Source organism: Ammospiza caudacuta, chromosome 1 (genome assembly GCF_027887145.1).
Source record: "Ammospiza caudacuta isolate bAmmCau1 chromosome 1, bAmmCau1.pri, whole genome shotgun sequence".
NCBI lineage: Eukaryota > Metazoa > Chordata > Aves > Passeriformes > Passerellidae > Ammospiza > Ammospiza caudacuta.
This window is the reverse complement of record NC_080593.1, coordinates 115,726,958-115,754,540: the sequence shown is the minus strand read 5'-3', so window position 1 is coordinate 115,754,540 and position 27,583 is coordinate 115,726,958. Positions and strand designations below refer to the sequence as shown.

The 27,583-nt window shown below is 39.6% G+C and overlaps 1 protein-coding gene across 1 annotated transcript in view; it reads right to left on the bottom strand.

The window, feature by feature from the left end:
* Positions 1-10,130: 10,130 nt before the first annotated feature.
* LOC131565693 (lipoxygenase homology domain-containing protein 1-like) overlaps positions 10,131-27,583 on the bottom strand; it is a 116,586-nt gene continuing 99,133 nt past the window's right edge. The window contains 11 exon segments of the mRNA XM_058816717.1: positions 10,131-10,200; positions 12,856-12,931; positions 15,782-15,860; positions 17,323-17,608; positions 17,824-17,902; positions 19,932-20,007; positions 20,197-20,351; positions 23,944-24,166; positions 24,721-24,899; positions 25,202-25,261; positions 26,849-27,056. Of these exon segments, the coding sequence (XP_058672700.1) occupies positions 10,131-10,200; positions 12,856-12,931; positions 15,782-15,860; positions 17,323-17,608; positions 17,824-17,902; positions 19,932-20,007; positions 20,197-20,351; positions 23,944-24,166; positions 24,721-24,899; positions 25,202-25,261; positions 26,849-27,056 (1,491 nt within the window).

Sequence of the window (27,583 nt, the reverse complement as noted above, 5' to 3'; positions counted from 1 at the left end):
GATGCCTCCCTCAGCCCCGCTGGAGAGCGAGCGGGAGCAGCGAGCGCTCCTTTATCCCGCGCCTCCTCCTGCTCCTCCTCCTCCGCCTCCTGACTCCTGCCTCCCGCCCTCCGCCGCCGCGGACCCGCCGCTCCTCGCGTCCCCTGTCCCCGCTCCGCGCCGGGCTGCGCGCCCGCGGGCGGCTCCTCCGCGGCGGCCGCGTCCGCAGCGCCGCCTGTCTGCGGGGAGCCGCGCTCAGCCCGCCCGCCCCGCCGCCGCCTCCGCGGGGGCCGCCGGTGCCGGGGCCGCCGCCGCCGCGCTCTGCTCGAGCCGGGAGCAGGCAGGGCTGCGCTGCCCGGAGCAGCGCATACCGCACCCGCCTCCCCGCCCGCCTCCGCCCGCACCCGCCGCCGCCACCACCCAGCTGACTGACGCCGGGAAAGAGGATGACCTCATCCCTCTTCCCTCGCTGCCACCGCCCCCCGCCCGGCACCGGCACCGGCACTGGCGCAGGGGCGGGGAAGGGGGCGCTCGGCGGCCGGGAGGGGAGGGCGCGGCGCTGCCCCGAGGGTGCGGAGCGAGCCCTGCGGCGGCGGGGGCAGGCGGGGTCTCGGCTGCCCGGCCCGGGCAGGTGGGCACGGCGGCGGCGAGCGAGCGGGTCGGCGGGGAGCGGCGGGGTGTGGCCGGCTGCCCCCGGGGCCGGGGCTGCGGGAGCAGGGGGTCGCGGTGCTGCCGCCGGCTCCGCTGCCGATCTCCGGTGTCCTCCGAACAGTTTGGGAGCGTCTGCCCCGCTGGCGCGGGGGTGGAGTGACGGAACGCGGGTGGGTGCGGACGGGGCGGCCGGCAGGGCGGGGGTCCCCCCGGGCTTCTCCCTGCGAGCGGGCATTCTCGGGCTGGGGGGAGCCGCCGCTGCTGCCGCCCCAGCGCGGTGACGGGGCCAGCTCCGGGCGGCGGTGCCCGCCGTGCCTCCCGACGCTCGCAGCGGGACCGGCCCGCCCGGCGGAGCCGCGCTGAGCGCCCGGCACGGCGGGTCCCGCACGGGGCGGCGGCCGCTTCCCGGCCGTCCCGTAGGAAGCACTGCCGACGCTCCCGAACTTTGTGAAACGCTGTTGCGAGCTGCAGTTCTCCGGTTGTGCCGTGACTCACGCTGCCTCAGAGGCGTTCGGGGGAAGGTGAGGAGACACCGTTTTATTCCGCCACCTGGAGAAATCGCATTTTGGGCGTAAAATTCACCAGGCGAACTCACGACGCCTTTCACCGCTCCCCGCCCCTTTCCTCGCAGCCCCGGCTGCTGGCAGAGCGCGGTGGCTGCTCGGAGCTCACCCGGGCGTTTCGGCAGCGGAGCTGGCTCCGCCGGCAGTTCCCGGCTCGGGGCGGCGGGAGCAGCTGGGGTCGGGAGCAGCTGTCCCGGGCGCCGCGGAGCACAGACTCCCCCGGGCGGCCGCCGCCGCCGTCGCCCTCGGAGCCCGGCGGGGGACACAAGTGAACGACGGCCACCCGGTCACGGGAGGCCACAGCATCGGCCTCCGGGAGTCACACGGGCACACAGGGCTCGGGCTGCTGGCGGGGTGGGGGCGCATTTACCGCCCACCCTCGGCCCTTCCGCCCTCTCTGTCCTCCTGCGTCTTCAACCACACGGGATGAGCAACTAATTGACCTCTTCACCTTTTTAAAATTTTTTTTTAAGCTTCTGCAGTATTTTATGAGCATGCCCTCTCCCTTCTTAAAATAGAGCAGTGAGTTCGTTCAACCACGTTGCTGGAATATCTTAATAGGAACGGCAGTGAGACTGATAGGGTAGTGTTATGTTAAGCTCTGTGACTAAATATAGTCCCTTTAACTTTATTAATTAAACAGAAGAAGTCATATGGACAGCTGAGAAATCTGCCTTCTAACTCTTAAATGTACATGGTAAGTATAAAATTGCCTTTAGGAAATTAGCTTTTACTGATGTATATCCCAGATTTCAAGAAAAGACTGCAGCATGCATTACAGTATTCAGAGTGCTGAACACACAAAAATCAAACTTTGGAAGGTGAAAAGCACACAGGAAACTAATTTGACTACTTATTTTGCATGTTATCACACAAGAGTCTTTTAATTACATTGTCACACAATGGTTCTTAAATAATACACATTTGCTATGCAGTCTCTGTTACAATGGTATACTGCACTTTATTTCTATTCCTTTTGGAACCCTGTATTTTATTCTCATTACAATCTACATGATCTTTCTTGCCTGAGACTTGTATTACAAATTGCTTTATCTCAAGATATCTTTTAATAATGCAGTCAGCACGTATATAATACAAAATATTCACTTAAGGTCCCTTTCAACCCAAACCATTCTATGATTCATTCTATGGTTCCAGGATTACCTTGTGAGCAGTGAAGGTGCTTAATGACAAAGCTAATTTAGCTGCAAGCTTGTGGTTTATAACCAACAAGTTTTCAGTGTTACTCTGTTTCATAGCATGGTTTGGGTTTGAAGGGAATTTAAAGATCATTCCGGTCCAATCCCCTGCTGTGGCCAGGGTCACCTCCCACTTGACTTGGTTGTTCAAAGCCCCATCCAAACTGTCTTTGAACACGACCAGGGATGGGGCCTCCCCAATTTTTCTGGGGAACAATCTGTTCTGGTTCCTCACCACCCTCACAGTAATTGGATTTTTTTTTCCCTAACATCTTATCTAAACCTGCCCTCTGTCAGTTTGAAGCCATTACCACTTGTCCTGTCACTACATGCCCTTGTAAAAAGTCCCTCTCCAGCTTTCTTGTAGTCCCATTCAGGTAGTGGAAGGTGCTATAAGGTTCCCCCAGAGCCTTCTTGTAGTTATGTCTTCAATAAAATGGTTTAGTGTACACTGTAGGTTACTTTAATTGAGTCTGTTTGACATATACAGGTCTAAAAGATGCCACAAACTTATAATGGAGGTTATAGTGTGATACATGAGTGGCAGTAGGGGATCAGCTGTGCTCCTGGAGCTGAAATCCTAACCTAAATTGCTTGGGCTGCAGGTGGGGTAAGAGAGTAACTCTAAGGTGTCAGATTTAAGAAGGAGGGAATAAAATGGAAGAGATCTAGGTCCAACATACTAAAAGGGCAGAAAGAGGCTCTGAGCAATGCAGGAGATATTTAGGAACCTAAATGGTGTCAGTCTCAGTGTACATCATCTTCAGAAGTCATGGGATCCTGCTTAAGGCTACTCCACTGCTTGCCATTGGAAAAGGTGAGTGCTGGGGCCAAGTGTCCCCAAATCCTCCCCTTCCTGCTCCATATATGAGACAAATTTTCTGGTATATTTGCCCTGAACCAGTTCACTAAAGGATAGCATTTGGTAGAACTAGGAGCTGACCCATCTTCCAGGAAGACCAGTTCACCCCAGTGGGCTCAGACCTGTAAATCTGAAAGGTATTCAGTTCACAAGATAATTTGTTGGAGGTGCGGGGACAGTTTTACACTTTTTTTCCTAGATGTTTTCCTCTCCTCTCCTCTCCTCTCCTCTCCTCTCCTCTCCCTTTTTGTTGGTTGGTTAGGTTTGCTGTGTTTGGATTCAGCCACTGTTGCATTTGAGAGGGAAATAATATTCTTTCACACTGATTTTCATATTAACAATAGCTCTCTGTGACAAGACAGGAGTGCAATAGATGAATATTTAAACTTAAATTAAAGGCTGTTTGATACTTGATAAGAGGAATGTCTTCTGGTTTGTTTTCTCACTTTAAAGATAACAAATGAAAAGGATCCCAAATAATAATAATGATAATAACAACGGAACCAAATTTCCTCTCTGTTAGACTGGCATAACTTCTGTGGAGCTGTATCAAGGCCAGAAGTGTTTGTATACACACTGTGTACAAACCAGCATGCATTCAGCAAGGCAATGTTGTTACTAAACCTCAGAAATTATTAATTACAAAATATAATTGAAGGATAAAAATGAGATTGCAGACATAAATACATATTTCATAAACTAAGCACAGACAACCAAGTACGTTCATTTCTCATGTAAAGTTAGTTTTTCTCTGAAGGAGATTTTATTCATACTTCCTTTTTCATCTGTTTTTAAAGAAAACATTTTTATGTGTATCACTGCTTTTGCTTTGTTCTGAGTTGCATCTGTTTCCCATTTTTGCCCCTTAGAACCTTGGTCTACTTTAGGAATACTTTTTGTGTATGTACATGTCCTTCTGTCATTTCACTCTAGACCACTCAAACCTAAATGTCCAGGAAGCAAGATTCCAATCCTCTTATCTTTACTCTAAAGTATTTTTTAGTTCTTCACATCCTAACAATGATATTTTTCCGTCTCTTCTTTAGCTGTGCTGTACAGTCTGCCCTTTCAAAGTACACTTGAACTTATGCTTGTATAGCTCTCATTTTGCCATTAGAATATCATTATACTCTACAGGTCTAATCAATTCTTGCATGCATCCTTCAAAATTATTCCAAAATCTATTTTCTTTTGCTTGGCAGTATTTTGTCAATTGCAGTTTAGTGCTTTAGTTTTTGCACTTTCTTCTAGTTCAGACCAACTGAAGCGTTAGAATAAGCTCTTTGTACCTAGATTTGACACCCTCTGGAAGCATTCTGGCACAAAAGCCTGCCTTTCTTCCTCTAGTCAGTCTTTTAGGGAGTAGTTCTGCATCAAGGAGGAGTTGTGCATAATCCTGCTGTCCTGGCAGGGCTTGCAGTGCTGAGCAGAGCTCCTGAGCAGCCCCTCTTAGAAACAAAGGAAGTCCTAAGGGGTTCCCTAGTGATCCTTCCTTCCTTCCGCCACTTCCTTCCTTCCGCCACTTCCTTCCGCCACTTCCCTCCGCCACTTCCCTCCTTCCCTCCCTCCCTCCCTCCTTCCCTCCCTCCCTCCCTCCCTCCCTCCCTCCCGCCCTCCCTCCCTCCCTCCCTCCCCTTCCTTCCTCTCCTGTAGGGTTTTCTGTGAGCTGTTTAGGTGGCCTGGAAAGGCCCAGGGATGGCCTTGAAGAGCCGACGCTTCAAAGGACGAGGAGAGACTTCTGATCCTGTCTCGGTCTTGGTGTTTATTAATTGTTTATCTAAAAGATTTTCTTTCAGCCCGACAGAGGTCTGCACAGCAAGTCAGCCATGGGCACACTGCGAGCCCCCGGGGTGGTCACTTATCTTTATACCCGAAGTTACGTGTACAATATTTATCATTTCTCCCCAATACCTTCTACCCTTATTAACCGGTGCGCTTTTAGTAATGACCAATCCCAAAGTGCCACCACCACCACAGAAGATGGAGGCCAAGAAGAAGAAGAAGAAGGACAGGACACGCCCCAATTCCTCCATCTTACTTCTTTAGACCCCCCTGTACCAAGATCCTAAACCCTGTGTTTTACACTTTAACTAACTTATCCCTTCACCATTCACCCAGTGAATTCCTCCCAGTCCTCATACAGGTCTCATCTCCTGTGTAGGATCAAAATCCTGCCACCAGACACTTCTGGCAACATTCCAGGATTCCCGAGCCCCCCAAGGGTGGTCTCGGCCTCTCTGCACCTCCATCCTGAGGTGCTGAGATCCCACACTCTCCAAGGCACCCAGTGTCTTTTCCTGCACTGTGTTTCTGTTTAGATGTGTTTGACACAAAACTGGGCTGACTTGATGGAGACTCTGATGAACATTTATTTTCTCATTCAGTCGCTCAGACATAGTCTCACTCCTACATCTTCCATACACCTGGCTTTGTCTTTCCATGTTAAAACAGTGCCCTCAGGCACAGATGCACATGAAATCAATTTCTTTAGGAGCATCAAGTAAGAACCATTCTACAAGATGTTCATAGGTTTCAGGTATTTTCAATAGATTTATGTTTAAACTGTACACACAGGTGTCAGTGGAACTTGTAAGCTAGGCTGTGTGTTTAACATTTATGTACTAAAGCATTTAATTGTCTTTTTGCCCAACTAACTTCCTTCAAACAGGCACGTGGCACTGTATGCTCTGATACCTAAGATACTTCATTGCAAAGGGAGGATACATTTCCTTTCAATTAGGACAATATTTCTGCAAATTAACATAAGGAAAAATCAGAAATATATTTGTAAATCATTACACCGTTTAGAAAATTAATAATAAAATACTATATATTTTTAGAAGTATAAACATCAATTGGTTTCTGTCTTTAGCTTTAAATTATTTTTTTTACACACACCACATGAGATCTCAAAGGAAGAGACCCAGTGCTGTGGGGTTCTTAAGTGTGCACTTAAATTAAGGTGGAATTTAAATCAGAGCAGTGGGAATGATTATTATATCCTTATTGTTTAGGCAAACACATTTTAGGTACATACTTAAATTTCATGGTGAATTGTGTAATTTGTTTTATTATCTTTCCAGATGTCTAAACATGAGAAATATATGAATAGATTCAACTGTACACTCCGGATAGATAGATGCATAGATGGATGGATGGGTGGATAGATAGATAGATAGATAGATACATAGATAGATAGATAGATAGATAGTTTGATTGATTCCTGGTTTAAACAGACAGAATAGCCATGCTTTGAAGACAGTATATGGATTTTTAAATTATCTATGGAAGAAGAAATTATTTATTGGGATTTTTTAAAGATTTTACTCAGAATTTCTTAAATTGACATTTATTATTTAGAAATGGATGTCAGTCACTTTTCAAGTTGCTTCATAGCTTGTATTTAAATTTATAATCAAAGATAGACATAAATATATAAGGAATGATAGCAGAAGACAGAGATATAGAAAGATAGTAAGGAAGCAAGCTTGCAATCTTCTACAGTGCTGACAACTCTTTTGCTGCTATTGTGCATGCAAAAAACCACCAAATGCCATGCAAATCACATTTTATGATAAATGGGAAAAGCATTTCTAGAGTGCCTAAGGAAACATTAACATGCCTTCTGACACTGTAAGATGTAAATAAGAATTTTCAAAATTTTGAAAAGAAAAAAGTCCCATTTTCTTTCCCCTTCTTGATTCGCTGTTTAAAATTAATTTCAGTCAAGCAAAAGAAAAGTGTTTAGCCACAGCACAGGAAGTTATGACACTACTTTGCGCTGCTAAGAACAGAGGATTTTATTAACTTTTCCAGTCTACTGCCTTTCTTCATGGAGAAGTGCAAAGAACCATTTCAGGCTGCTTTGTGAGCAGAGGTTGTTTATGTTTGCAAAGACATTTATAAATACTAACAATGAAGGACTAGATGACATTCATCCAAGATGTCTAAAGGAACTCAGAGGAGCACTTGGTACTTCCTTTTTTCTTACTCTCATGCCATTTCCACAACTGACAAACTACAGGATGGATAGATGCAATACAACTGCTCATATGTACTTAAAAGCAAGGAATCCTCTCTTATGTATGATGAGTTTCAGAAAAACAGTACTTGGAGTTGCTGGGAATATTAAATGGTCCAGTGAGCCAGTTAGAACATGATTATATTTTTTTCAAACCCTTATCAGCAGCAAAAGAAACTGAGATACTTAAGGGCTTAAAAGGGCAGAAATGTATCATCGAGATCAACCTAATAATAGACATATAACAGCACACCAGGAGAGGTGGATGAGGAAAAAAGATGGAGTTAACTGGACTCTAATGGACATTTTTTGAGTTGATTTGAGTCTATGATATGGTCTACAGGGTAAATATTTTAGCACCCAACTTCAGGCTTTGTCTGCAGTGCATAATCAAATGTTTAATAATAATAGCAGCAAAATCTTTTAGCCTGCCTTCTTCCACAGATCTTTAGTCAGGTTGCAACACAGAGAGGCAGTAGAAGTCAAACCCTTCTCTCCACTACAGCCTTGCCTGCTCCAGCTGATTGAGTTACCCCACTGCTCCTTCCAAAACTCCTCTGTGTGTCAAATTCCTGGATTACTGGTTGACCCACACAGTCTCTTTTCCATGCTACATCTCTGTTCCCCATGGAAGCATCAGCAGTGTTAGTATCTGCCCAGGCTCTCCATAGGCAGGGCAGGGTGTTGGGAGGAAAAAGCAGGGCAGCACCCTTGCTGTGGAGGAACAGCAGAGTGCACGCAAAGAGGCACCTTTGTAATGTCCCTGCCTTTGGCCAAAAAATCATCCCACTGGCAAGGGACTGAGATTAAGTGACTTCTGTGCCAAACACAGCACACATCATGTGGAAGAAGCACATTTGGGATTTGGCACTGGTCACGAGCTAAATATGCTAACTGGCATGTCTTCCAAGCAAGACCTGAGCTTGTGGGTGTTATATGGTATTTCACATTTTCTTATTAAAGTGTAATGCCCTGGTATTGTGTGCTGCAAGCACCCATGATGCTCTTGAAATGAAACCCTCTGCAGTGCTGGTCCCATTATTGAAAGGGTTAGAGAGTTGTGTACATGGCTCTGGATCCAGGGAAGCAAATCCAAAACCTGATTTGGACACTGTATAGGTAGAGAAAATAATTTTCAAGAATGGAAGGCAGATCACAAGAAGGGTATCCACTCTTAGTAAAGAAAAACAGATTAGGAAGGCATTATTTACACTTGATAAATCAGAAAGGCATCAAAGGGAGCTAGTATTACAAACTATTAATGAAACACATAATAATGAAACAAATCACATAATAGATCACAACGAAGTGATTCAGTGTAATGAATACTGATACCAAGTAAGTGAACTGTGGGCTCTGGGGATACAATTTCAAATCTGTTCCAGTGAGTGTGGTAGGACTGTGAGCAGGAAAAAAAAAGGGAGAAGAGTTTGAGTGTTCCATTGCTCACATTGACCACATCCACACCTTACAATAGTTGTCCTTTTGATGACATAGGTAGATAAAAATTATATTTAAATATATATTACCTACCAAGGCCAAATATAGGCATTTATTATTTCTTCTTGTGTCAAGGTAACAATGGGATCTCATCAGATGTCAGCCAACTGTCCTAATTTCACAGAATAGTGTGAGTAAATAAACATAAAACATATTTAAAAAGACAGCCAGACAATATTTTATCAACACAGCTTACAAAGTCATTTATTTCTTATAATTATAGAAAGCCCATTGCTGCTCAGAACATAGCAACCTTGTCTTGAGGGTGAAACAAGTCTAAAATTCAAATCTTCAGTAAGATTTTGGATTTTGGAGGTACAATAGGTGAAGTCTTTGATTAAGAGAGGGATGCCTTACATAGCTTGTATAAAATATTTGCATTTTGATCACATACATGAAACCTCAGGTGGTGTGCAAGTCCTGATTACATTTCAGACTTGTCGGTATCCTAAATCCTTCCGAAGTCAATTCTGGTGATATCAAAGCCTACCAAATCAAACATTAACTTTTGAATTTACAGCTAAATAATTTTTTTTTTTACTGTGCATTTGCAAAAAAAAAATTTGGTCTTTTTTTTTGTTTGTTTTTCTTTGTCATGAAGGCGTTCGCACATGTGGCACTGGAAAGCTGGTTTGATAGCTAGAGAGGCACTGCAAAAATCATCAAGCTGAGCAGGGAGCTGCCTCAGCCTGCCTCAGCTATTGCAGTGCTGCTGATAACAGCCTCTCTTAAGAGACCCTTCGGATCTAAAGGTTCTCAGCTGAGGTTCTGGCTCAGCTACAGGATTTTACAATCAAATGCCAGCGAGAGGCTTGCCCACACAGGGTGAACTTCTGAATAACAAGATCTTTATTACTCTCTGTTATGGACTTAAGAGAAGCCAAGTAAGGCTTCAGTAAGGCTGAAGAGTTTTGCAGTTTGTTTGGAAAATGATTTTGAAAATATCTAAATTTTAATAAATTATGAAAATGAAAAAATATCATCAAATGAATACATACTGACAGATTTGAAATGAGCTAAATTTAGCTTTCCCACAGATCGCTACTGAAGCACAAATATTTGAGTATGTTACTACATATGTAACTACATACTACAATTATGATTGCTCAGTTCAAGTCCACAGAGCTGTGTTACAGATTTAAGTTTCTGATATCTAAATTTCTGTCATGCAAAGATTTTGAGCATCTATAATAAGATCAGAATTCTGTGTTCACATTAGACATATTTAATTTACTGTGATGTTTCTAATACATTGTTTTGACTTTTCTTCACAATAATTACAATGCCTTCAGAATTATAAAAGACATGTAAATCAAATCAGCATGGATTTGGAGAAGCATCACACTCTGAAAGAATCAGAAATCAAGCAGCTGTGGATAAAGCTGCACTATGGTGAGGCCATCATTTTCATCTTCAGAAAGCCACCTTAAGGGAAAAACAAAAACCTGTCATAGACACAGCATATATAAAACTTAAGAAAGACAATTTGTGAGAGCCTGGTTCTGCACCTTTGATTTTCTAGGATAGTTTTTACATTGGTTTTTAGAGAAGAAAAAGCCAACTTGAAGAAAATAGTGACTTTTAAAATTTTTGTTTTCACATAGCATTCACATATGTGTAATTTTAAAGTGTAATTAACTTTATTAATATATTTATTACATATAAATTAATTTTATTTTTGGCCATATAGGTAACTAGTAAACTGCTCTAAAGAATGACAATAAAATCAGGATAATTCAGAGTAGAGAAACATGTTCTGTGACAGCAAGTTATTCTCCTTGTAATTAATTCTAGAAACTCTGTCTTTTCCATATCTCTTTGTTGCTTCACAAAATACTGAGTTGCATGATGGGCCCAATCCTAGCTCTGTAAGAGCCTATGGAGCTTTTACTGTTGATTATATGAGAAACAGGCCTGAGTCCAAAGTTTGGGTAGACTGATTTTAACTGGAACCAAAAATTAATACAGTGGTATTAATTTCCAAAGAGAGTTAAAAATCTTCTGTACTTTGAAAGGTGTATGACAGTCTGCCTGATTTGATATCTACATGTGTGGGAGAGATTCCCAGACAATAAGTACAGCATCAAAGTAGCTCACATCTGAAGCTGCACCATTCAGCAGCTGGGAGATATGGCTGAAGATAAACAGGTCCAGGCTGATTTAGGCAGCTAAAATTGCATGTGGAAGTCACAGAGCCTGGAAATGTGTGATGTGTAAGCTAGACAACAGGCATTTAATGAGTTAGCAAAGGATTCAGGTTTCTCAGTGATTAATGTCTTTTAGAGATGTTTTTTGCTTTGGAGGAGTCCTTTTTATGTGAGAGAATGAGCCCATTCCCCATTCCCTCCGTAGGCCATGAGATGAGGAGTTCCATGAGGAGCTCCATGTCTCAGCTGGAAGAGGACCATGAACTTAGAGTTCCCTCTATCTGAGAAGCCCTTGGGTCTCTGAGTACCCTGGGGTTAACCTCTAATCTCTTCTACTGAATAACTTCCAGTTTTAGTAGGGTTTATATACTTCAGAGTAGGCACATAGTCCACCAAGCCTCAGTTAAATGTTCTTGTCAGGTGCATGTAGAATCAATCTGTGCCAGTCACTCGCCCACATCAATGATGTGATTCCAGTTCTTGTGCCAGTCTCTTATATACCTTTGCACTTTTACTATAAGATTCTAAATAAAATTGAAAAAAACAAATATCTGGAAAAAAATGTTTGCTGCAGTCTATCTCCTGCAAGAATCTTCCTATGATTGGTGTGGTCTGAAAACTCTTACAAGCAGAAGGGGTGAAGTGGCATGAAATCCCGAAAATCCTGTCATGGATTGTGTTGCACATCTGAATGATATTGTGGGTTAAGAGCTTTGCTTAATGCCCACTAACTTAGATTTAGGTATCTAGTAGATTAGAGAGTGTCTGAGCACGCCTTTGGAGGAAGTTGAAGCAAGGGAAGTTTATTGTTGTTGGAAGAAGTTTGAGGTTGTTGAGGTCAATAACAACCTCACTCTTGTGATTTAGACTGTAGTGACCAACTGAGTATCAAAGAACTTCAAAAGTTACCTTTTTTTGGTACAGGGGCTGGGATTTGGCTTCCATTAATTGTCAAGTTTACAGAAATATTTAAGAAAAGGATAAAATTAAATATTCTTGGCTACCATTTCTGTTTTCAGATTACCAGGTAACATTCTCTTTCTAGATACAGGGAACTTGTAAATTTTTACACTTCTGTGTTCTCCAGATGCATTTAAAAACTAATTTCCACTTGGAAGGACATGAATATGTTTCCATCAGTTATTTATTCTGAAATTCTTCAAGCCATGAATGATATATTGTAGTGAACAGTCACTCTAAATGCACTCCTTCAATTTAATTTCCAGTTTTTGAAACTGTGTAGTTTCAGTTGATGCAGGCTCATGTGCACCCTGTTTTTGTACAACAGTAGCCCTTTACCCAAGCAAGCCAGTACCTAAATACATTTCTAAATTTAGATCATTACACTTCTACATAACATTATATAAAGCTTTTTTTTTATCTTTATCCCATTTGCTGAATGTCTTGGGCCTATACTAAGCAAACATTGAAACAAAAGGATTCTAATGCTTTAATTTTGCCTTTACTTAATAAAATATACTACTTCTTCCACGAGTTTTGAATCTATGTTGCCATGTTCCACTGTCTTCCTTTCTGGTTCCCTTCCATGCCTGTTTGCTTACACCTGATATGTTTGCCAGAGCTATTTATGTGCTAATGCTTGTGTAGTGGTTCACCAGACACCTTCTATCCCTTGAATTCAAAATGTGTCTGAATACTTTCTCTTGGCAAAGGCATTAAATTATGTCTCTCCCTCCTACAATCACCCAGTTTTAATTGAGTGGAAAAATCTAGTGTCTTCCCCTAGCAATTCTCCTGACAATTTAGTTTCAAGTTGGCCAGGGGGTTCAAAAGTCATTGGGGATGGACTGATAAAAACACAACATTGTTAAAAAAAAATCATTACTGTCTTAGAAAACCAGACAGAAGCAACTGAGAGACTTGTGAAAAAGAAAACAGCATGTACAGAGGGATGATGGACTGATCTACTGACCTGTTACAGTTGAAGCAATGCACTGAATTCCTAGCTGCATCTGTGATTTCCACTTTGTCTAGAAACCAGCCACTTGCTGTAGAAGGAAAAAAAAAAAGAAAAGAGCAAATTTAATATAAACAAAACACAAATACAGCATAAGAAAGGTTTCTAATTTCATTTCCCAAACCCCATGTGGTTCAGTACTTCCAAGTATATTCAACATCAATAATAAAACTGAAACACCAATGATTCAAATTACTACCAACTTCTCTCAGTTTTACAGGGAAGATCTTTGATGTTTTTGACAGAAAATGTAATGGGAGATTTTTGTTACGACTTAACTTATTTTTCCAGATTGGATAGAACAGGCAGTAAGACAAATGAAACAGAGTGCATGGTAATATTGAATACACTCTTGAAAACCCATTCTGCCCTTTCAGGTACTTGGAAATACACTCAGAATGCACCCCTAGTGGGCATTCTACTACTCTTTTCTAACTATTTTATTGATATGGATGTCAACTAAGTGATGAAACTGAATGCTTCTCATATCCCTATTTTTCCAGTAGTCATGACTCAGAATAGCAGCTTCATTTAAGCCAACACTTATACTTGTTTCAGCTTTAAGAAGATACTAAATATTCTACTTTAATCCCCTGTTTTGCTGTGTGAAGAAATACCTTCATTGCTGTGATATAGAATTTTATTTCATAGAACATCAAAATATTAATATTTTAAAACCAAAACTTTTATATATATACATAAAAAATATTGTATATGTTTTATATATACAATGTCTGTGCTGATATCTTTAGTTGTCTTTGCCAAGGAAAATACTTAATGAAAACATTTTAAAACTAATTAGTATCATACTGCTAGTACCTGACAACATTTTGATAGTCTTTACATGTCCTAGAGATAAAGAACTAGATCCTATCTAATTACTTTGGTTTTCAAATATTTGCATGAAGTACTAAGTAGGCAAAAACCAGTAAAATATTTTTATTCTAAATGCTAAATTTTAATTGTACATGCTAAAAATGTAATATTAAAATTTTTGCAAATTGTGTCAGTTTGGATAAAATGTAAAGGTACAGCGATGTTTCCTTTTATTCAATGACATTTTCAAAAAAATAGCTGGGTTAAGTAGGCCATGAAGGTGTCTAGGTATTCCACCTTCAATTTGCAAGATCCATTTATTGATATTCTGAAGTACTTTTGAAACTCTTTTAATGAAACCTTGGGAATGGTTTAGTATATCATAGACTCTACTTGGAATAGATGACCTTTCATGAAATCTCTAAATCAGAGTCAAGATGATCAGCAATAAAATTTTACAACCTCTCAAATTTACACGACACTTTACAAAAGAATAGAAAGGCAAGTTTGCTCTCTTGAAAAGATTAAAATCTAACACTTCATCCTTTATTGACAAAACTCCAACAGACCTCACTGAAATCTCCAGGTATGGAGAAATCTAGAGGTAGCCAGGATATGTTAGCAAACAGATGAAACATCCCAAAGAGTTACTGTAACATTTTAGGAAGCTTGTGGGGATAATAGCTGATGCAACAAATGACACTTGGAGGGAATTTCAAAGAAATATTTAGAGGAAGGTTGTCATGTCTAAGATGAGTCAACACATCCCAGCTGTGTTAGAAAGGCACTATTAGCAGCTATGTGATGTTGATCAGAACATAGAGAGGGGAAATAATAATGTTGTTGATAGATCAGGACTCAGGAAATAAAAGTTTAATCTATAATTTCGCCTGTAGACTTCTGTGCAACTCTCAGTACTAAAAGTTGGCCATTGTGGAGTTCCCTTCCCAGATCAGATCTAAGCTGGACTGTGTGCATGCATAGCAGTTATCACAAATAAGATGAAAGTCAGCAGGAAAATCTTGTTTATTATAGATCTTTCAACAGGTTTGGTGTTTTTTCTGTTTTCAACACCGTGAAATAAACAACATGACTGGGTGGTTAGGAAAATAAAAAAGCTGTTCAACTTTCTCCAAATAGGAAATGCTATTTGCAGAATTTTTCTTGGTATATCCTAGAAATTATAAACCTTTAGGCACTTTGTTATGCCTCATAAACTTAGATTAATCAAATTTTATTAAGCCTAAACCTATTTCTTTGAGATGGGTTAAGCAAACTTCACCTGACCAGAGTATCTTAATACAATCAGACCTTTTTGATTCAACTTATACATTCCCGGCATATTCTGTTTATGTGTTTGTATATCTCTATATGTCTGATATCCGCATATCCCTACAGGTTTTCAGCACTATTAAATGTAAGCTCAAAAGATTATATGCCCTAGTCTCCTGTTTTATTTTTCTGTAAAATTCAGAGTCTAGAGGTTACTGTTCACAGAAACTTTTTCCATTATCATGGGTGGCCATGTTCTATAGCCACAACCTAACTTAACATCAGAGGAGGACCTGGTGCACATTGGTGTTCTCAGACTTTCACAAGAGGAGATCTGTGGCTGTGAGAGGGAGCTACAGCATGCTTTGACCAGAGTGCCCAAACTTGCTCAAATCATGGAAAGTTTAGCCTGCAGTTTGAAAATTCAATCATGTCTTGAACTGATTGAATTCAAGACAATCAATTTTCTTATTGACAATCCATTTTCTGATTGTCCACAAGACAATCATTGTCTTATTTAAGACATCTAATCAGGGGTTTGGCTGACCAATGTTTGAAAGATAAAACTATCTGAGGTTTATTTTAACTAGATCACTGCTAGAAAAAGAATCGTAGTATAGTCAAGGGAAATGTGATAGAGAGGGTGAAAACAGGGGCAGCAAGCTGACCTCATTTGTACACAGGTTTGTATTAGCTAGCTGTAGCAGTGGTGTGACTTCAAGCACCTTTCCAAATGTCAGGCAGATCCTTAAGCAGAAGATGTTTGCAAGGCTACTGAACACAGAATACTTACCAAATCCTTTCCCATCGTGGCCAATTTCAATTGAACGTAGGCTGCCTAAGATTTTTGTCTTAATCTTGAAGGTATCAACCTTTAATATTAAAATACAGTTATTAAAAATATGATACTAATGGTTGGAAGCTTACATATTTGTCTAGGTCAGTTCTGAGACCAATTCAAGTATAATAGTAGAAGTTCAGAATAAGTGAACCACCAATGTGGTTTATTTTCCCTACTGATGATGTGTGGCATACGTCCTCTACTATTAGGTCTCAGTTTCAACACAAAATATTCACTTTTCAACTTATAGTATAACAATCCCTACCTCTTTCTTGACTTTCACCTACTGTGAAAACATTTTTGGTCTCATGAATCCTCCACTGCTAGAGTTCTTTAAAATATTTTTAGTATACGATACATAAATAAATGTTCAGGAACATAAAAGTTAAAGGCTTTTGCTACATTAACCATTATTCCTCTCAAATATTATATGATTTAATATAAAATATTACATTATTTCATATTGCAGATTTTTAAAAAGAAATTGTGTTTTCCTAAGACCTTTGACATCACTGGCTACCCATTGACTTAGCTGGATTGCTAACAGGATTTCTACATATCTACTGTTCTTTTTTGAAGGGTAACGACACCTCCTGTGAAGTACCAAGCAAAACTCAAGACACTTTTTTACTTGCTCCTTGCTCATCTAGGTAGCCAGATTTATTATTCTCCTCAGTACGGAAGAAAATTCATGGGTAAATATCTTTATCTCAGAGATAACTTGGCTGAAGAAACTTCGACTAATTCCAGGCAAAAAGATGATTAATATTGCTGGAAATAATGAGGTAGATCTCTTAAGGGATATATTTTCACTAGAGTTCTAGTTATTTAGTCATTACCTTTCAATAACTCCACAAGAGAAAGTTACAGAGAATATATATATTTCTTTTTTACTTAAGGGTAACCATCATTGTAATCCACTGCACAAGTGGTGAGCAAACAGAGCAATGTCTTTGACAGAATAATATGTTTATTAAATTAGGAAAACATCCAGACAAGGCACTAGGACATCATGCAGAGAATCTGCATTCTTATGCAAATATCTGTATCTAAACTAAGGGTCTCTGAAAAATAGCCTAAAGCAGGATGGATCTCAGAATCAGGCTGATGTCTATGGTTCCATTTCACCTGGTTTTAGGCTTATACATCCAGGGATGCTCGCAGCACCAGTTTCCATGTCAAAGTAAAATGATGGGATGTAAGAGACTGCTGTGTTCTCATGCAGGATATTCAAGGTGTGTGCAAGAGCACAGGGTAGTGCACACAAGTGCGCAGGCCACTCATGCTGTACATTTCAGAATGAGGAAATACAGAGCTGGGCACGGAAGGGGAGGCAGTGTGAAGATGTATTTGGGAGTAAGGGCGAGCTGAGACTCATGTAGTGATGTGGAAAACAGAATAAATGCCTCAAGTTTTCTAAAGAACTTGCATAGATTTAATGTTTACTTTTTCAGTACAGAAATGGACACAACCTATAAGGTCTGTGTACTTACCTTTCCTCTTTCAAAGGGGTTTTGATGCTCCAGTGACTGAGAGAGTTGAAATACCTCAGATTTGTCCTCATTCCCAAATAAAATGATATGCACATTGGCATCAGTCCCTGCTCCCCTTTTGTCACCTGTGTACACTTTAATAGTATACTCTGTCAAATTTTTTACTTTGCTTCCTTCTTTATCCAAGTTGTTTTCTATGTCATTCTTTTGTTTCTCTCCTCTAAAAACAAAAGATCTTGGGATTTCTCTCTGTATTTTGGGCTTATTTGCATTCACATAAAATTCTCTGAAAAACAGAACCACATTTGTTTCTTTGTAAGTAAATAATATGTTAAATGAAAAAAATCCTATAATTTATGCGGAACAGTTAAAGATGGGCATATTTTAAAAATATCTATTGAGAGAATCACTCTATGGCATTTACTTTAATTCAGTGTCTGCTCGGTGTTTTCAACTATTATGCTATTAAAAAACATTACTAGCTTTACAAAATATACTCACGCATTCACTTCAAATACATAGATAGGATGCTCCTTTGCAGCTTCTTGCACATGCAATTTTTTAATGTCCAGTTTGCAGTCTGCAAAGAGGGAAAGAACATAGTGAAAATGTTCTATTGCATGACAAGAAATTAGGTAGGATGTTGTTGGTGTAATGATGGCATTCTTACTATATGGAAACTTCATTTTTTTCATTAATTTAGGAATGCCAGCAACTGAGATGAAAGTGCTGTAGCGACTACAAAATTCTTTATTTTGTTCCTGTTTGTGAACCTCAACTTAGAAACTTAGGAGTAAGCATTTTCTTTTTCTTAGTGAAGCAAAGGAGTGTTGTCCTCACTGTCCTTGGATGGGCATGCAGAAAAGCTTCAGCATGACTCAGGCAGGCACATTTGAGAAGGAAGAGCAGAAACACATGTCTGTTGCTTCCTCCTCAGTGACTGCTTGACAAGAGGAATGGAGCTCTATTCCACATGCAGCACAAAGCAGATCTCATTAGGTGGCAGGTGGGAAGTGAGTTCAGCAGCTCCCTGTATCCCCCTGCTGTTTGGGAAACTGCTCTCTGACTTATGCTCCTTGTTGAATTTTCTGCTGGGGGCTTCAGCTGCATGGCCTGAGTGTCTTGCCACTACTCAGTCTACGGCAAAATAAGAGACAATGAAGACTATTCATTTTCCCTTCTATTATTTGTTGCTTCAGTCCTGTTCATTACATCAGTAGGAATCTGGGGAGGAATCCAAGACATTGTGTTACACTCATGGCCTGCCAAGATAAGTGCATAGAGAGAGTCAGAAGATTCAGGAAGGGACCATGAACCCTCTGATCTTAAAAATTTGCTCTCATAAGGAACGAAAGCATAAATGCACTGGAGAACACTGCCCTGACTGATCAGTCCTGCAGGGTACATCTGATTTTGAAGAGATTTTATGGGATTTGGGATTTTTGGTTCAAAGTCTTGGTCCAAAATAGTCTCAGTTTGAACAAGTCTAGTTACAGTATGGACACCCTTACTCATCTGAAGTGTTTTATCATCTAAGTAACTCCTTGGAAGAAATATCTGTTAAGCATCATCTCAATCCTGTCTTCATAACACACACTGAGCCATTGAGCCCAATGTCCCCTCTTTGTGAATTGTGTTTTCAAACCTGAACGGAAAAGTCTCTCCTGTCACGTTCTCCCTGGTGCCCTTTGGCTACACACAGTTGCCACATTCAGTGACTGTCACTCAGACAGATGGCTGCAGTTACCTTCCACAACTGAGGCTGTGGGAAACAAGAGCAGAGAGCTGCAGCATGGCAGGGCTGTCCCTGTGCTTCCCTTCCCCTCTGGAGTAACTGCAGCCCCACACCGTGTCCCCCTGGGGGTGACCTGTGCTGGGCACAGGATGTGTGACCAGCCAAGAGTTTGTGCCCAAATGTCACCTCACATACTTGGTTGAAACTGGGTGCTGTGCCTAAAAGGTTTTTATGAGGAGCCTCCGGATGAGCAAACAAAAAAAAAAAAGATAAAGTGCAAACACAGAACCCTTGCTTCCCAATTACATAGCAATCGGCAATTACATAGCAAATTTCATTAAGGGATTTAAAAAACCTTTATAATTAATTCTTCGAATTAGTAGCATGATAGCCATCCTACAGATAAAGCTGAGAGATGTTGAGATCAAGACAATTTCAAGAAGGTTCAGTGACAAAACTTGCTGACTGCCAAACAGAGGTAAAAATTCCCTCTGATTGTCACAGGGAGAAAACTGAACTGGGGGTGGAAACAGTGAAAATAATTGAATCACAGAAGGAAAATTAAACAATACCAATTTCTTACTTGAATAATAATTATTCTACTAGATAACTTATTAGTAGAGCATGTATTAAGTGCAGAATATAATTATATTCATCATCATTTACTTTCTTGATGCAGTAACGTTATAACCTTTAGATCCCAGGATTTTAATTTGTCAAAATGTAGAATTTTGCTTTATGAAACCCTTCCCTTTAGAAAAAATAGCCAAAAGGATTTAACTAGGATTTAACTCTGGCAGTGACTTTGTTGCCTTTAACAGGATGCTAGCTGTGTGATTTACAGGACTGAGTTTAGAAAGTAAAAGCATTTTACCTGTTTTACTGCTGATCAAAAGAACAATTTTTTCCAGTTCTCCCAAGTCAACAGCATCCACCATAACTGCAAATGACTAAAATAAAATTATTCAGTATTGTATTATAAAACCATGTTTCTTAACTGTAAATGACTAAAATAAAATTATTCAGTATTTTATTATAAAACCATGTTTCTCAACTGTACGGGGAAATTTGAAAATAATATGTAGGAAGTACAAGAATGTATAAAAGGGTAAATTTTAAAATACTTTAAGACAGAGTACCTCATTTTTCTCTTCCTCCTGTACATTCTGCAATGACTGGAGAAGGGATCTGTCTCCTGTGTCACCATGAGTACCATAGATACATGCAGTCATATGCACTAAATTTCTCTCATTCAAAATATTTCTTGAAAATACTGTTAGATGATATGTAACCACTGCAATATCAAGTAAAAAGAGATCTTGTTAAGACTGTGCCACAACCTTGCCCAGCAATTTGACAACATGGCATTCTACAGTCAGATGTAATTAAAATTCAAGCACTTGAAAATAATAGCAAACCCCAAAATTTTTGCATTTTCTTCATAATTGTTTTGCCACCATCTCCCAGATCTGAAATTTGAGAAGGGAGGCTGGACCATCCCAAAACAAAAATGAAAGGATTGCATTTGGGAGGTTTAATTCTTGGATCGCTGTGTCAAAGAGCAGCAAGAGTGGACCGGCCCCACAAGAGCGGACAAGGTAGAAGCTGAGCACAGCCCCAGCTGAGGCATTGCCCTCTCTGACCACGTTCTGCAGCATCTGCATGAGGCAGGCAGAGATGTCCAGAGTCCCAGATGCAGCAAACAGTGAAAAAGACCTGGGATACATCCTGGGATTGAGCTGGGGGCAGAAGGAGAAAGGGCCAGAGAAGGAATGCGAATAAGGCTACAACATAAGTCCAAGGTCTGTACAGGAGAGGGGGGCAGACAGAGAACCAGAGAAAGATGCACATGACATGAGGCTCAGGCATGATCTGACTGGGGCATCTTCTGCCTGTGACGGTGTTCACAGGGGTTCCTGGATGAGGGAAGAGACGAAGGATCTGACTCTATGTTTTAGAAGGCTTGATTTATTATTTTATGATATATATTACATTAAACTATACTAAAAGAATAGAAGAAAAAGTTTCATCAGAAGGCTAGCTAAGAATAGAACAGCAAAGAATGATAACAAAAGCTTCTGTCTCAGACAGAGAGTCCAAGCCATCTGACTCTAATTGGCCATTAATTAGAAACATCTAAGATGGGCCAATCAAAGATCTACTTGTTGCATTCTACAGCAACAGATAATCAATGTTTACATTTTGTTTCTGAAACCTCTCAGCTTCTCAAGAAGAAAAATCTTTAAAAAAGAATTTTTCATAAAGTATGTCTGCGACACTCTGCCCATCATGGCTGGAGGTTCCAGGGGAGTCCAAGGCAAGCCAGGTCTGTGACTCGTGGTGGCCCTGGTGCACTGGAGCCAGGTGGAGAGGCTGCATTCATGAACTTTGGATCAGATCATACAGGGGATAGCGCTGGGAGAGTCCATTGTACAGAGGAGGGCAAGTGAGGGAAATTAATGTAGGCGAGGGTAGGAGGGCTAAAATACTTAAATAATGTCTTTGTTTGGGTAGTGTGACCAGATCACAAGTGTAGCCACCAGCTTTTATCTCTTTAGTGTACTGAATAAATTGGAAAGGGAAAGATTAAAGGAATCTCTGAAAAGAAATTACATACAACAAGGGTAACATATATGAATGTTACAACTCCATTAATTTTATAAAATTCTAATTATTTCATAAGATTGGGATGAATTACAGCTCTCTTGTAAAGTTCTGGGAATAATCAGCTTGAAAATAGCATAATAAGGGGTTTTTTTACCTTTTCAATATTTAACTGTTTTGCCTTAAAAACTACAGTAGTGCAAAATTGACCTTCTGAACAGTCCTGTGTGTGAGAGGAGAGAGACAGCACCATGTCATCCCTGGGGATTCCTGAGGTGTAAGCATCTCAAAGGAAGGTACAGTAAAAGGAAAGTACTTATGTATATACCCAGCTGGAGGCCTCTGCTCATTAATGCACCCAAAGGCACAAGTGTGCACAAGTGCGGATCTCAGGGGTCTGCACTCTATCAACTGCATTTTGATGGCTTCAATTAGCCATTAGCAAATGCTTCATCACAATTCCAAGCAAGCTTTTTTTAAAAAAGGAAAATATAACAGATAAAATACTAAGGCACTCTATAAATGACAGAGCTGTATCTGAAATTTAATATCACATGGCTTCTGGTTATGGTGAGTGTGATTAGCTGCTTTCCATTCCAATTAATACAATACTGGTTTTGCTTTTAGCTGATAAAAGGGAGAAAATAAATTAGGTTTAGAAAGCTGTCAAAAAGCATATCTGGTTTCCACAATAAATTGCAAGTAAATTTGTCTCTAAAGATCACTTTGAACTCCACGTGTACCACCTGCTGTGGAGCTGCTTAAAGCTCTCTTGGACATAAATGGCAAAGATTTGAGGGAATCACTATCCTAGTTTTTTTTTTTTCTTCACTGGTTACAAATCCCTCCTTGAAAATATCTAAAGCATGGGTGGAAAGAAATAAAAACTACAGAAATTAATTATTTCATTTGTTTGTTCTTTTAACTAAACCTATGGATAATATAACACCTATTCGTTGCTTGTGATGGTTTTTGTCTGTTGATTTTAGAATAGTTGCAAAGAACAAAAATATTACCAAAAAAAAAAAAAAAAAGGGAAGAATGAGGAAATTACTTTTTCAACGAAGAGGTCAGTGACAGAGACAGAGCCAAGGTCATGAGGACTCCAGTCTCATCCCCCTTTTATCACCCATGCTGCATCTTTCTCTCCTCATTTCTGTGGACTTGTACCTGTATCCTGAATACTTCTGCATGTGACAGTGATCACTCCTTTGCAAGGGGTGCACTCATGTGCTTTATGTTAATCTGAAGGTCCTCTTTGTTTCAATCTTGTGTGTAGGAGATGAAAACCATTGAGTCCTGTTCTGTACCCATACTGTGTAAGTGGACAAGTGAAAATAACACCTTTAAGCAATAGAAAACTAAAGCCTAGACACAAGTTTTAGATTTTCAATTGCTTCCAAAATATGCAAAATAACCCCAAACTTCAGGCTCTGTTACTTCTACTGAGATTATTCACATACTTATTTTTGGGTGCATTCAGAGACCTCACTGAAACTGGGCCATAAATTGCAATCCAAAGTGTCTTGGGGTAGTTAATTTTACATCTACTTCAGCCCATTTTAGATGACCTGACTTATTTCTTACCCAAATAATTAATTTGTATAAGACTCAGGGACAAATTATTTAAATATTAAGTATCATTATTTGGTCTGTTAATTAAGTTAGTATTTGTTCCATCATATGGTAGCATTCAGTAAGCATCACATTAGGGAATAGGGTGGATTTTAGGTGAAAGGATTTCTTTTATTTTACTTAACCAAGGTGACAAATGTAAGAATTGTTGAGCTAATTTTAGGAGGCATAAATATTTGGAGTATATAAAGGTAATAAAGCTGAAGCTTATATGTAGTTTTGAGCTGTTATTTACTGAGAATATTTGTTTAGAATGTGCAAACAAACAACAAAATCACTTAATAGTAAATGAACTATAAAAAAATCATGTTGGTAATGTCAGCAATATGAGCAGCTGAGGACTAAACAAAAGAGAATAAAAATATTACAATAGTTCAAGAAAAGAATATTTCTTATAAACTGCACTTTATAGCATATTATAATGCTTCTGTGCCATCAAGTGAATATTGTATTTCCCCCTTCATAGTACAGAAATTAAGCTGAGTGGGTAATATTTTCCTTCATACCTTTTAACTTCTTATCCAATCTCTATGAATCGTTAAATAAAGACAATAAAAATTTCTGTTTTGATAAAGGTTTCCACTGTAATACCAGGACACGTTAACCTGCTGAACCACTCTGCTGCTTTGGAGTAGATTTATACCTACCAGAAAGTGCTTCTTTTAATGGCCACTGTATAGGGAATTCAACCCATCTGTCTCCATTAGGAGAAAGAGGAAGTGTTTTATTTATGGTGAGACTAAAGGTATCCAGGGTTGATGTGTTCTGTATTTTAAAGTGATGAAGAGACAACTGGGATATGTTGTTTTCCAAACTCTGGAGACCAAGCCTCACTTTATAAAGCATTCCCAAATCAGATCGCAAACGTATCTAGGAATCAAGAAAACAAGGAGTTAGCATCCAAACAGAGGTGTGCAGATAAATGCATAGGTAGTTTACAGGAAGAGAGGAAGCTGGCTCTAAAGCAGTCAGCACAGTCCTGCACCCATTTGCATCAGGCTTGGTGCTAAAAGTGCCATTCACTTCAAAAGCAGCAGAACCAGGTTGACTGTAGGCACTTAAGGACATTTTAGCTTTATCCTCTAGGGGCACTTGTTGTAATTGTTCTATCAAATTCAAATTACATACACCACTGATTTCTAATGTGAATAAGTAATGTTAATGTCATTTAAAATGATATGCATTATTAACTATGACTGTTTGTTGGGGAAAAAAAGAATGTGCTTGATCATCATGAACTTGAGAAAGCCAGAAATTAAAAATAAAATATGGTATGTGACTGAAAACTTCAGCTCTGATTTTCTTGAATGTTTAAACAATAATACAAACACTAAAAACAATATCTACAGCACTACATTCTTATTTCTCTTTAAAATGAATCTCAAAGGATATTTAAATATAGGCAAATCTATATATTATTTTACATCATATGTTATTTGGTTCTCAGTCTGATGTTCCACTTTGTTTTCCATGGAAACTGGATTTGACTTGCCGTTGCTTCCATAAAAAACCATAACCATCTTGGATATATTTTCTGACAACTTTTCAAATTCTGATTTTGTTTCTTCTTGATGCTTTGTGAAATAAATCCTCCATCTGCCTTCTGAACAAATAAAATAAGGAAAATAAAAAGGAAGAAATATTAAGGACGTTTCTGTTTTCATATATTAACAAAGCTATCTGATATAAAATTTCTAAGACATGCCTTGCTCTACATGGGAAACATTATTTTATAAGCATGTTACCTGGGTATTGAGCAGCTCCCTAAGTTCATTGCCATGTTTTACGAAGGGGTAATTATTGTCAGTACTAGTAAGTATAACGACATATTGTGATGAAAATATTCTCACATTATTATTTCAAAACTGATTAATAAAACAGTCAATGTAACGACAGAAGCTATACCTGAATTCATTTGGTCTCTTTCTAAAGGCCAGGCAGATGTACTCCTCCTCTCCTGAACTTCTAATTAAAAAAAAAGATAAAATTAATACTTTTGTAGAACAGTATCTATATGATAATAAAGGTCTGTATTCATGTCTAGTGAGGCAATTGACTGAGTATTATATCATTTAGATTAAAGATTTAACTAGGAAATGTACAGTGTGATTTTCTATTTAATATCATGCTAAATATCATCCCATTAAATAAACTGTCTCTGGGGCTGGCTTTTTACTAGGAAATGGTAGTAACATGAAGATGCAAGTATTTTTCATTTTAAAGTATTTCCCTTTCATTTGTACAATTTATGCTCTGGATGACTGAGCACTAATTGGATGTCTTTAATGCCCATTCTAGAGGCTGATGTTCCTCCCACAGATATGAGTCTCCACTGATTTCAATGGGATTTGGTATAGATCAAAGCTGCCTGCAAACATTAGGTACTGACCTGTACTGAAAATGAGAAGACTTCTTTTGAGTTCATAACCAAGACTGGATTTTCCAATTATTGTATAAAGAAACTCACATTTATCCAAATCAATGAAGGAACATTTGTCCAAATCAGTGAAGTTTAGTAGAAACAGAACTAAATATTACCTTTTCTTTTTTTTTTTTTTTTGAGATGTCCCAACATACAAACTAAACCAAAGCTGAAATTATTTGTATTTGCACACGAACAGTTTCCTCCTTTTTTTCCTGGTTTCAAATGATCAAAAGTTAGAGATCATACAGCAGAGGAAATCAATTGAACTAGAATCTTCTTCCATCTCAAGAAACTATTGCTGGACAAGTGCCAGCAAATGCCCAAGGAGTTAGGAAGAATAAATCTAGAACACATTTTGCAATCCAAGGACTCATCTATGCTGTCAGTTAGCTTCTCTGAGAGGCAGGAGAATAAATACATCTGTCTTAGAGGTACATTCTGGGTTTTGGTGCCTACTGATCTGGTTGGTGTGTGTTGTGGTTCCTCCCAGCTTGCGCACCAGATTGTGTTGAAATCCACGCTTGGACTGAAGCCATGACACAGGGAGGGAAGGAGGGTGTACATTCCTTTCCTGTCATGACAAAGAGCCACAGGCAGTGGGCTCAAAACTGCTCCTCTGCGGCCTGACTACTCTCATGGTGTCAGTCAAAAGCATCTCCAGATTGTGGCAAAAGTTGTCCAAACATTGTAGCATAAATAATGTAAATTAGTCATCTTGAATACAATGGAGACATTCTCTCCACTGCTTAAACAGCGTTTTCCCTGCTTTTTACCTCGTTTTCACTCTGCCTAGCAGGTAATTGGTATTAGAAGCTTAAAAATAGTTTGCAGGTGTAGAAGTAAGACTTGGAGAGGTAGGAATTTGTAAAAAAGGAATGGGACAAATTTCTTGGCATTTACACCATTGAAAATCTGGAGTAGCAAAGCAGAAATTATCCTCTGGCAAATTGTGGTTATTAAATGGTATTAAAACACAAAGTGTTCAGACACACTAATTCCCTGTATAATGACAATGTTCTACTGGAATATTTTAAATCACAACTTGTTTGTAGAAGCAAATTGTATAGCTGCATTCCTCAGTTTGGATTGAATTTCTTAGCAGATGATAGTTTGAAGGTAGTGTTGACCTGTGACATCCAGAGTTACTGAGGCAGATCTTTTTCCATCACATCTGTCTTTAAGCCACGTTTGAGCCATAAACAGTGTTTCTGTCCCTGAAGATGCTGACTCTTTCACAATAATCTTCTCCAGAAGCCAGTCAGAGCCTCTCCCTTTTTCAACGACCATCCTTTGAAGAATACCAATATCTACTGCCTCCACTTGAAAAATATCCACCTGAAAAATTCAGAATCAGAAGTCATATGGAAACAGAATCATGTAACTAAATTATCAGTGTAGTTTGAACAATGAAAGTGAGAAGAAAATCAGGATTTTTTTATTAACTTTATAAATAGTAACAGAACCAGAAATGACAAGTTTGACTATGCTAAATGCCTGCAGTAAGAAGTATTTCTTCCCTTTGTGGTTCTGCAATTTACAGCTAAACCCCCTCTTTGCCCACACAGATTATCAGCTGCCTATGCTTGCTTAATGAGAAATTTTCCTTCCCAAAATTGATGTTTAATGATCTACAGGGAATATATTTTAAAAATATCTTACTCTCAACAAAATAGACCCCAACGGCTATTTCAGGAATGAAATACTGGGAATGAGAAGGGTAGAAACAAGCATCACAGAAGGAATCTCTAAAGAAAGAATGACAAACTTGGTTCCAGATTTGGATTAGTGTGTAGGATTAGTTTCAATATAAGTAATTGAATGGAAAGAAAAATATTCAAAAAAACTATGTTGAAATAAGTTCT